Below are 12290 nucleotides of genomic sequence, written 5' to 3'. Positions count from 1 at the left end.
TAGGGGCAGACGAGTTTGGGAAGGGGTGTGGGGGTGCTCTCAAGAATAGATCAAGCTCTTGAGGAAGCGGGCCGTGCCACGTTTGAAGACGAAGGGACAATCACGCCGCTGGGAAGCGCCTCGAGTCGGAGAGGAAGCCAAACAACGAGAGGAAAAGCGCTCTGATTTTTGCACAGGAAGCCCAATGCACCTCCTGCTCGGGCCAGATAAGAGCGCTGCAGTTCCCAGGGCCAGACCCAGCAGTGGACCCAGGACCCAGGCGAGAGGCCCCCCGTCAGCCTGGCCCAGCCTGGTCCACTGTCCCTGGGCCTCCTCCAGCACGGCGTCAGGCTTGTGGTGGTGCAGCCGGGCTGCAAAGAACAAGGGGCCCAGTGAGGATCCAATCAAAAGTACCAGTCCAAAGAAATACAATCAGCACAGACACTGAAGCTGAACCAGAACAGAGCTTTACAAAGGACCGTGAGGCAGCCAGTTAAGAAGCCAAATGTAATCTGCAGTGTAATTACTGTGCAAACATGCTTGACTCATTTTTTAGGTCTACTATAACTTCTGCTGCTCCACTTTGTTGGGAAATACAACCTTTTAGTTTATTTTATGCCTCTTTGTTTATGTAATTACAATACTGCTACAAATCACATTATATTAATGGAATAAAAATGGCTTAAAGTCGAATTATTCATCTATGTGATGATTAAAAACTGGGCTTTGCCAAATTTCTCACATGTGCAGATTGCATCTGACATCTTACTGTGAAACAAGACAAAGGTGCTGTCACACATACAATAAATGGCATGAACAAAAGAGCTTACATCACTTGACCTGGATTTACTCTGACACTGAAGATTGCATACTTTGGCGCTGCCAGGCGGCCTGAGACAATCCTAATGTACATTATGTAGATAACTTTTGGCATTTGGATGAGATTGATTGGCATGGCGCCTTGTGAGAGTGCCAGGGTTAAGGGTCAAGTACAGTTATGATGTCAGTGTGTCTCAGGGGGCAAAAGAGCGTGGGCAGCTGCTGTGGTGCTCTCAGGTAATACTTAACCTTTCTGACTTGTTCGTAAGGAACACAATACGTGTCTGACCTCCGAGAGCAGCTCAATCAATGTTTCTGCCAAAATGCCTGCTTGGATACTGGCGTGTGTTTAAGGCTGACTGTCCCTTCGCTTCATCGGGCTGGGCCATTTCTCATGAGAACTTTGTATATTGAGTGTGTGTCAGATATAAGAAAAAGCATCACAGGATGCAGTGTGCAATCACAATAATAAACAGGCCTCTCACCCTGCCTCCTGGACAGGAAATTCATTAAATCATAGTGTTTGATTTGGAAACCAACAAATCGTGACTGAGAGCACGGAACTGGCTGCTATTGAAGTGTGTTTTTTTTCTCTGTCCTTTCAAGTCTGAGATACAACGTGTACTGTGTCTGTGAATGTACCAGGCACACACACACACACACAGACACACACACACACACATAGGATGCAGATTTGTATGAACTTAAACAAACATATGGAAAGGACACATGGACAGTAAGAGAACAAAAATATGAGAAAGAGCTGCACAATCAAACAAACATGCAAACACTGGCCCGATGAAATACACACACACACACACACACACACACACACACACACACACATACACACACACACACACACACACATTTTCACACATTCCTGTACATGAAAGGCCCCCAAAGGCATCTGTTCTGGTTACAAGAAGGAAACGCTGTCTGAACACACGCAGAAATAGACAAAACACGTCTCGTTTTACAACAACAACAAAAGAAAAATCACACACACACACACACTCCAATGAGTAACATAAAAGAAACATCATTATTTATTCTATGTGCACATGAAGTGTTATAATATTATTAATATTTTTTAACCTTGCGGCCAAAAAGGTAAAAAGATATATGCCTTTTTTTTTTTTTTTTTTTGTTTTACATTTTTGCAGATTAATTATGCACAGTATGTGAAGTAAATTAAAAAATTTCTGAGGTGCCAAATTTTAATATAATAAAAGCACTTGAAGCTCTGTATAGCTGTATGGTTTTTATACTTGGCTTGTATTGTTCTTCTGGTCAGTTATGTGCATACTAGGAAACCAACTATCTTTATTTAAGAATTTATAAAGTATAGAAAATTATACATTTTAATGGATTTTATAAATTAGTTTAGTGCTTTAGTGCTTAGTGCTGGTAAGGTTGTGATGTTCTGGGTACTTACAGGCCTTTAGACGGACAGGGATGCCAAAGCCACTGGATGTGTGGAGGAGGGACTCCGTGGGATGTGCAGCGCAGGGCTTGTCTGCTCCCCCGTGGTACGGAGCCCGGGTCCTGCAGCAACACCGCTTTCTCCCCTATTTTTGGACTCACTGCGAGACGAGATGATGCCAAGATAAACATGATAAAAAAGTGAGAAGGTTTAATGTCTCTGAGGACAGGACATTTAGAGCTGAAGAAGTATTTTTGTTGTTGTTGTTTCTCACCGTTAACCACAAGTGTGAGTGTGAGATTCTGGTAGAGTCTGTGTTCCTGGTTTCGTACAAGGACCGTGTACTTCCCAGCATCCTCTTCTGCAACATCCCGGATAACCAGGGAACTTCCACTCATGTGGTATCTGGAGCATTGCTCTGCTGCAACCGTGCCATCCTTCAGCCTGCCAGGAAAAAAAAAAGTCCTCTGAGTAAAGTGGAGAGGAGGGATGTTTCCGAAAAGCTTCAGGTAGTGTGTGAAGGAAGAAACAAAGTTGCAAGGAAGGAAATAACTTGGAATACTTAAAGTGCTGATGAGTCATATTTTATTGGGAAGTCATTCCCTCTTTCCAATAAATTAAGAAGTTAGCTGAGATAAGCTTCAGGTTAAAGGCGGTAAAGCGTAAATAAAAAAAACACTCGAGAGGTATGAACACTAAAGAAGAAGCTCTGAAGTCCCAAATTTTGTTAGGTGAACTTAAACTCTGAGGATACAGGAGTATTTCTGATCACTTACCAAATGACTTTTGGGGCCGGGAACGCTCGCAGTTTGGGAGAGATTTTATAAGATTTCTCTCCGGCTTGCACCGTCATCACCAGTCCGTTTCTGGGTTTCAGGTTGATAAATGGTCGGTCTGAAAATGAGGGTAAAATGTGCATTAAAAAAGCTGACTTCAAAGTTTGGAAACCGCTGTGACGTTCTGGAGCCTGTGATAAAGAATGCGCTGGTCACAGAAACTTAAAAAAAATTAAGCAAGCATGACTGGAATGAGTAATCCGAGCAGATGACTGCCGGTGAATTTCCTGAATGTCGGGATGGGTCAGCGGAGGAAACTCACCATGGACAGTAACATTGACTTGTTTGTGCTGGCTTTGATCACCACTGGTGACGCGGCACGTGTAGCGGCCTCGGTCTGAACGCTGGAGCTTCGGGATGGTCAGAATACTGTAGAACAACATTTCTGTTTGATGTTTCACGAGCCTTTTGAAAGTTGAGCCGGCATTGATACTCTGCAGGATAACATGACAGAAGAGCCATGAGATTAACACTGAAGGGTAATCTTTTGATTGTGCAAGGGAAAGAGTTATGCACTTGTTATAAATCAGTAATAACGCCATTAATTACAGCCCTAACTAATAGAGTATAAAATGAAAGACATTTACCAACCCTAAAGGGGATTTCATTTGCACAGGCAGTGTTTTTGTGTTACTTACATACCTTCCACTTATTTTACTCTGCAAAATAAATATGAATATAATCTCTAAGATGTTTACTTGAGTATAAGATGTAGCATGCTTGGCTGATAGAATATATATTTTGCGAAGGTGGTTCTTCCCTATCAAAGGTCATTTTTCGTCTAAACATGTGCTTCTTTCATCTCCAGAGACTGTAAAGTAGCTCTGACCTTTCCAGGGTAGTCCCATGTGAAGTTGACTCTGGTGTTCAACTCTGCAGTGGCAGAGCAGTTCAAGACCAGTTGCCGTCCCTTCAAGGCCTGCGTATGTTCACTGCTGTTCAGACGCACATCTTTGATTTTATTCACTGAGACAAAAAAAAGTAGAATATCAGGGATTTTGCACAAAAACCATTGATGCACACATACATGTTTACGCATGATTTATATAGTTGTGCAGAAAGAGCTTGCTGACCTATTCTGTGTACAAAATATCTGCGTGACTGGTGTCGGACTATGTCACCAGTGGTCTGGCAGAAGAAGAGGCCGATGTAAAAGAAGGTGGGAGATCTGATTGTGAAGCCTCGCCTGCTGTTCCAGATAATGTTCCTCTGGTCTGGACTCAAGCTGTGGCTGTGGTACTGTGAAAGAGGCAAGGAGAAAACAACACCCATCACACGTCTGACTGCACCACAGTCTACAGCACAGAAGCGATGACGCAGTTTAACCACACTGAACAAACAATTGTCATGGCTCAAGATACAAGTCATGGTGATTAACTTTGAAATGTGAACACATGATAAATTACAAATGTGGAAAGAACCTACTTGTATCTATGAGTAAAATAACTGTAATTTGTGACTATTTGTCATTTGCAACACTGACTTTGCCTTTTTTTTTTTTTTGCTTTGAGTTAGAGGCATCTGCCTGCTCCAGAAAACAAGTATGAATTCAGATTATGTATTAAATGTGAAACAGTTTTGTGTCTATCTGAAGAAAGACATCAAATAATGTATTCATACAACTGATAATGGGACATGATAAAAAGCTCCTGAACAGTTACCAGTGGGAAGATGTTGGAAATCAACCTTTACTTTAAAACTTTAGTCCAAGTCAAGCCTCATTTTGGACGTTTCTCTCAAAGCAATGTTTTTAAAAACAAAAGTAGAGGTGCCGGGATCATGTTGGTTCTGCGGTTAGCGCCGTTGATTCACAGCAAGTGGATCCATGCTGTGAGGAGTTTGCATGTTCAACTTAAGCCCCAGCAGGTTTTTGGTAGCTCCAGTTTCTTCATGCTGTGGTCATGCTGCCAGGCAATCACGCAGCAACAACCAAAAGTTTGCTGAACAACAAGAAATTCATGCACTTGATGTGATTTGAGCTTTTGTTTTCACTTCAATGGACAGATCATCCTTGGGCTTGAGGGAGATAAGTCCTCTGGGATGCTGTGCAGTTTCTTTTTTATAATTCTTGTCTACCTTGTATAACTGAACAACCCTGTTGTTTTCTTGGTCGCTACAAGGAAATGTTTACTAGAGTTTCTGTGACATGGTGGAAGCCTCCCACCCTCTCCCAAGGGAACAGGTAGAGCCCTCCTCCACCAGCATCACACACAAACAGTTTCCCCCTCTTGTGCACCCCTGATGTGAACTGGTTGATATCCCCCTCCCAGAGTGATGTGACCCCCCCCGAGACAGCACTGAGCTCTTCCTTCTCCTGTCCCAGGCCTTTAAAATAGATACTTCCTCACTTCTTCCTCTTCTGAACTCATTGACACCCAGCCCGTGAGCTCTAGCACCCTGTGTGCCATTCTTACTCCAGTGCCTATGCTGAAAATCGGTAAAAATGAAGAAAAAAGTGGAGGGAAAAGGGGAGGAGCAAAAGAGTCAGGCAGGATATGAAAAACGTGACTCCAGTCCATCTCCTTGCATCCTGTTACTACAGGATATAGACTTTTGACTTGTCGACCCCGTGATCCTGCACCTCCCGGTCACTTTCACGGCTAGAGCGAGAGAGCAGAACCTCCTGCGCATTGTTCTTCTCGAGAAGGGTCATACTAGACAAGCAGGTAAAGTGCAAAGTCCTTCCAGGAAAAAAACACTCCAGTGACAGCGAGTGGGTTCCAGGTTACGACCAGAAACTGGAGGGGAAGAGGAGGGATATCAAGGAAGAAGAGGACAGCTATTTTTAGAATAATTACCTTAGCTGATCCAAGCACCGAGATGGAGGCAGGACAAATGTGGATGTGACGTGCACGGCTTAGTTTGTCCAAGTCCTTCCTGTGTTCTAAATCACGAGAATCTAAAATTCCTTCATATTTCTCTTTTGTTAATGTGTCAGTGCTTTGGATGTGCTGGTCCAAACAGAGAATATCTAAAGAACTATTTCTTACTTTGGCATTAAAGTCTGCTTCAGCCACTGACCTCCACAAATGCAGATAGAGGGAAATTAAAGGGCTTAACAAAGAGTGGATGGATGAACATGAAATTTGCATGATGAAAGGTGTAGTTGACTTTAAAAAAAAGATAAATCCATGCTTCTGCTGGCCTCATTTTACACACGTTCTAATCTGTGTCTTTACTGTAAGTGCAGTACTAAACTGCTGAGTTTGCCTTTACTCTTCAATGTATTCTTTCTGTTTTGTGCATCCAAAAGCAGAATAACCAAAACTTACTTAGCCTTCTTTCACTGTCTCGACCTGAGCCAGTACTGTATGTTTTATAACTTGTTGACTGTAGATATCATTTTCCAATAGTGACGCACAAACCGTCATTTTAATGACGAATGCTCCTGATTAAAGAGAATAGACTCTACTTTGATCTATTGGGGCCAACAGTAGCCACCTCTGCTTCCTCCACCAGGCTGTCCGACTGTTTAAAGCATCAGTTGGAGGAAGTTGGCAGCCAGTGTTCCTACTACAAGATGTAGAGGGTGAGATGTGGGAAGTGGTGCTGGCCAGTGGCCAGTGGGGCACTCCAGACCCTATGTCCTGTCTCCAGAGGTAAAAACAGTGCCAACAGTGGTTCCCAGTAAAACCCCTCAAAAACAGGTAGAGCTTGTTAAAGACATGAGCAGGGAATCACGTTTGATTAACCCGCAAATAGTTTGCACTTTTACTCTCTCTGCTCTCCCCCTCACTCAGCACTCGAGCGCCAACACTCACAAACATATCCGCACACACTTTCACACATATCCGCAGATGGACAAAAACAAACGGACACACACGCCACAGTGCAATGGCTGCCAAGATAAGAACAATGTGGCGAATGATCTGGACAGGGAGACATGACTGAACACTGTATCGCGTGCATATGTGAGGCCTGATTGAAAAAACTGGGCAAAGCAACGATGATGCGCAGAGAGCGGAACGTGAGCGATTGAGCGAAGAAGTACAAAGTGTGACACGAGTGCCCAAACGCAATCAGAACATGGATCGTGATGCAGAGCAGGTCTCTGCACCTATGCACAGTGCATTAAATTTAAAAGGTGTTCAGTCACTTGATAGATAAAAAGCACATCTCCTGCACAAACCTTTACTAGTTCTGTGGTGACGTTGGGGCTGGTGACCCGGCAGGGGATGACCAGTGGCTCCTTTTCCTTCAGGTACAACACGTCTGGACTCATATTTGCATCCTCCACGAATAGCTGCTGGCTGTCTGAAACCCAAACACTGCGGTCAGGGACACATATTGTACAATATTAAGTGTGTAAAATAAATGCATGAATAAAGAGTCTTTCTTACAAATATATGATATGTTAAAAAAAACATTGGGGGAGTTAAGGTTAAAATTATGCATTAGCAGAGTGGCTCCTTTGTGGCTACCTGTCTGTTAAATCTAGCAGAAAATCTGGACCTTTTGTTCGTGGTTTTGTTTGTTCATTTCATATTGCATTCTGGTCCCATTAATGATGCATGTATAAAGTGAAAGACAGGCCCGTAAATAAATTTCCAAACAAGCTCTTGCATCACTCCTCTTGCTGTTTCCACATTTTTAGATCCCTTTCATCATTTTGGGCCAACTTTTAAAGTCATGCACACGTATAGAAACTGCCTCTTTGCACAAGACACACCCACGCACACAAACACACTTCCAATATCAGTCTCTACAACAACAAACAAAAGCAAACAGACACACACTCCTAAACATTCACTGAATACCCATTCAGCAAATGACTGTCTGTAGTCAACGATAAACACTCAGATTGTTTGGAGGCAATCAAACGGCTTCTCTGTGTTTCTCCTCTCGGCTCGACTACTGTAAAAGCGCTGTGCCATTCAAAGGTGTGGGTGTTGCTCGCTGTATTGTTTGTGACCATAGGGTGTTATTCAAGGAAAGCAAATCTCTGAACATTCAAACAAAAGTACCCCAAGGACTAGTAGCCTGGAGGCTTCCTTCTTCTGCTTTGATTCCTAATAGAGAAGTCGGGGAGGGAGGCAAATGTCTGAGCAGAGCCGCAGGCCATGTCTGACGCTTAATGGACATGGTGACCTGAGCGATTGATGGCTCCCGAGGGTCCTGTTGGCTAAACAGTAATGTGCCCTGTGACCCTGGCTTCCAGCCCAACTCTGCCTCATAATTGCGCAGACTGAGCAGCGTCACCTTCCAGGACAGGGAGGAGCTGGCTGGGCAGACATCATGCCTCCTCTGCCCCTGGATACCACTGAGCTACGGCCCTTCATCTTACCCTTCTCAGCTCTTCACACACACACACATACACACACAAACACACACACAAACACACACCGCCCTGCCGCCACCTTGTAGAGACACAGCGACATTCCCTCCCAGCACACCCCCTTCGAGCCCTTCCCCTCCTTCCCAAAGCACAGGATGCTTCAAGCAAGGCTGAGCAGAGCAGATAAGGCTGATGCCCTGGGAAACTCTGCCCGGGCCTGAGCCTTTCAGCAGCTGGGCTATTCCTGGCCTCGAAGTAGCACGTAAACGAAAGTAAAAAAAAAAAAAAAAGAAGAAGAAGAATTTATATATAGACAAAAAGGAGGTAGGCCTGGGATGAGAAAAGGCGGAGGCAGGGGAGGAGGGCAGTGAAACTGTGCCAGAGTCATCTAGAAGGATGTGTTGTTAGGACAAACAGTGTTTAGATATAATTGGCTCACTGGCATTGGTCTGTATTTAGCGCCCACTGCATCCTGTTTAACCTGACATTACAAACAATACACATGGCAGGGTGAATGAGTGAAGGGCTTCTCAATGAGCGGGCTAAAAACAGCTTATAAAAAAACTTAACGAAGAACAGAAAAAAGTGCCCGGGGTAGCGGTGTCTTACCTGTGACATAAATGTAGACGGATGTCTGTTTATGGGGTTTGTCCTGGTACCTGCAGCGGAACAGGCCGGTGTGCTGGGCCTGGATGCTGCTGACTTTCACCTGGCTGCAGTAATGCTTGCTCGTCCTTCCACAGCGAGATTCACTCACTTCCACCTGATCTCTGTCCAAGCCTGCTGGGAACGTCCAGCTCAGCTGCCAGCGACCCCTGGTCAACAGTTACAGCGAGTTGGTAACCCTCTACAGCTTACATCACTGTAACTGTATCCCTTTATCCAAAGATGATTTCAACATGTGTGTGGAAGATGAAGATATATATTGGACTCTAACGGACTTATAATACATTACAATCTCATTCTGTTTTAGCTGCACGTGGTAAGCGTGCAATAACACGTAATAATAGGTGCTTGTAATTTATTTAGAAAAAGGATCACAAGTAAATGTTGAAGAGATTGTTTCAATGGAAAAACTGACTCATGCTTATGTTTATGAGATGCTCAAACTAGAGAGGAAAGAATGAGGAACAAGAAGTAGGGGGAAAATATGTAAGGTGCTTGCACAACAACTGATGGTTTATTTTTATTCAATGGAGTTCTAGTGTTTATTTAAGAGTTTTCGTAATTCTGTGCCTTCATTAAGAGATTTCTTTCACCCAGGTTCAGCCCCTTTATCCAAACTACGGATGCCTGGCTCAGATCTCTCTACCAAAATCCTTCTAAGTCTTAGCAGCAGGCACCCATCCCAAAACACTTCTGGATACTTATTTTGGGCAGTTAGTTAACAACGTTATGCAAACTGACTTTAATTTCAGTGGCTATCAGCACATAAACACTGCATTCATAGAACACATTTTAAAAGGCTTTTTTCCTCCAGGAAGTTACACTTCTACCACCATCTTTACTGAAAAATTGAATTACAGATTTTAAATCACGATGTTTCCGCCTCTACCTGAAACTCACCTGCAGTTGAGCGTTAGCATCTGGTTAGCATCCAGAACCTTCTGCCGAGTTTTGACATCCAGGAGAGGGACGCTGAACCTCCCCTTCTGATCTTTATCTGCAGAGGTCAGAGCGTGGAAAAGATTAGTAAATTTATGGAAACAGTTCAACACCCAATGACCTGTAGTGTGGTTTGTCTCATAGCAAGTATCTATTAACCTATGGACCTCTCCAGAGAGGTTAGAGGTCAAGGAGAACTTATAAATGTCAAAGTGAAAAGGGTACATCTGGACTGAGTTTGCAGACTCTGCTTAACTGCTTAATTCAGGTGTAGAGACAAGTGTCCATGTGGTTGGGACGTACACAGTGAAAAACCCTTTTCAATCACATTTAGGGAAATCCTGAAAGATAACATACTTCCTGTAAGGTATGCCAACCAGTTTGGGTGATTCCCACCTCCACAGCACGTCCTCCATCAGCATCTCTGACCCTGCTCACATCTCCTCGCTAAACCCACTTAAGAAGTTTTGTGGAAATGCGTAAGCAGTGTCCCTCTTGTTTATCAAATAAAGGCATTTCTCCACTTCATCGCTGAGGTTTATTAATGAGAGATAAAGACTGTCCACCCTTCCTTCCTCAAAACAACAGAGGAAACATCATTCAGGGAAGCCCGTCCTTCACTCGGACTGCTCCTCGCACAGCAGCTCATAAAGAACCACCTCCACTGATCTGTGAGCAGTTAAACTGCTGCTAGGGCAGTTAGCGAATTTATCACTTAAATCCATTATTGCCTTTCATTGTCAGCATCATTGTTCCCAGTGGATCCCCCATTGAGCACAGTATCTAGTATTACTCATACTGCTAACACTTCCTATGCTACTTCCTTGGGTTTCACAGGAGGCAGCAAATACACACACACAGGCAGGAGAATGGAAGATGGAGGGGGAAGTCAAGGATCTCCTCCAGCTTTTCAACAAGCTGTTTAAACAAGTGTCTAATTAGCACACTTTCTGTGTTATCAGGTAAAGGAAAGCATTTCGCAATCCTAACTACAACATCACTGCCATTACCAGGAATTACTGTGGTTAGTTTCCACAAAGGCTCATTACTTGTAAAAATCCCTTTCACTGATATACCAGGAAATCTAAAACAAACACCTGAGGGCAATGAAATATTTCAGGTGCCATGAACAGAAACATGCAGATGAATACTAAGGTGAAATTCAGACAAATTAATGAGGACATAGTAAACTCTTTGAGATGAAATTTACATCACTGCAATAAATCTCAGGAGCATGAAGAAGACAATCAGCCGACATGAAGAATTTGTTTACCTGTAGTGAAATGTGATCATATGATTTTATTATCAGTTTTAAAATACTAACAGATATAGAGAGGTCCAGTCTAGAATAGTCTCTCCAATAATTCTGATTAATATATTGTATTAAAGGTAACAGTGACAGTGGGGTGTAAATAAATGAAGAATTTAGTTTGTTCTGTGTAAGAAGGTGTTTTTCAGAACAGCTGATTATGCATTATATTTTATATTATGTATTAATCATTATTATTATGTATTTTCTGCAGTTATTCTGGACTGATTCACGTTATTTGTCACATTCAGTTGAATAAATAGTGACGCAGAACATTTTTTATACTTCTTCCTTTCTCTGTATTACACTATATGTACATATGGATTAAGTGCAGGTATGCATGTATGTGCGTGTTTTACTTGCCATCCAGCAGGAAATAATTGGTGGAGTTTTTGTTTCAGTGACAGATTTAAAACAAACGCCATGATGCATTTGGAAAATGAAAAAACACAATTTTAAAGAGTAATAGCACATGAAAAGTCGAGGATAACTAGAAATGATGTAATAAGTCGTTACACGTGTAGGACATCTTTTAAAATTCACCGTATGCAAAATAAAACAATTAAATTAAATTAAATTAAAACTTTTTAAAAATGCCATGTCCCGGATCAGGTTCTTAATGTAACGCACTGAACATGTACAATGACAATAAACTCGATTCTATTTTGCACCTGTAGAAGCATCATCTTTTATTCCTTGAACTGCTTCCACTGGACTGCATAAATGCAACCTAGCGGCTATTTGAGCGATGAGCACAAATTCACATCGGTTCCTGCTCAGAGGAGTTTTTGACCCCTCATCCATTTATATTATTGACAAGCTCACTAGCTTCAGGAAACAACGCCTGCGCGCATCCATTCAGCAGGGGCCATGCGGGCAAGGAGCCGGGCCACAGGGGTCCCGGTTATCCAAACAAGTGTCCGGGAGGGACACTTGTTTGGATAACCGGTTATTATCATTATCATGACAATATCAGACTTGTTGACTGCTATCAGCAAATAGCTTATCATCTTCAGCGCAAAGGGAGGTTTACAGCTTCAG

The 12290-nt window shown here is 42.9% G+C and overlaps 1 protein-coding gene across 1 annotated transcript in view; it reads right to left on the bottom strand.

The window, feature by feature from the left end:
• The window catches only part of flt1 (fms related receptor tyrosine kinase 1), a 50236-nt gene that overhangs the window by 37278 nt on the left and 668 nt on the right, over positions 1 to 12290 (bottom strand). The window contains exons 2-10 of the mRNA XM_085173298.1: positions 9902 to 9998; positions 8945 to 9150; positions 7190 to 7314; positions 4134 to 4299; positions 3890 to 4026; positions 3323 to 3494; positions 3001 to 3118; positions 2499 to 2668; positions 2237 to 2384 (exon numbers count right to left, since the gene is read on the bottom strand). Coding sequence (XP_085029424.1) covers positions 2237 to 2384; positions 2499 to 2668; positions 3001 to 3118; positions 3323 to 3494; positions 3890 to 4026; positions 4134 to 4299; positions 7190 to 7314; positions 8945 to 9150; positions 9902 to 9998 — 1339 coding nt within the window. The remainder of the gene's footprint in view (positions 1 to 2236; positions 2385 to 2498; positions 2669 to 3000; positions 3119 to 3322; positions 3495 to 3889; positions 4027 to 4133; positions 4300 to 7189; positions 7315 to 8944; positions 9151 to 9901; positions 9999 to 12290) is intronic.

This window comes from Neolamprologus multifasciatus, chromosome 9 (assembly GCF_963576455.1).
Source record: "Neolamprologus multifasciatus chromosome 9, fNeoMul1.2, whole genome shotgun sequence".
Lineage (NCBI taxonomy): Eukaryota > Metazoa > Chordata > Actinopteri > Cichliformes > Cichlidae > Neolamprologus > Neolamprologus multifasciatus.
This window is presented reverse-complemented; position numbering and strand designations above follow the sequence as displayed.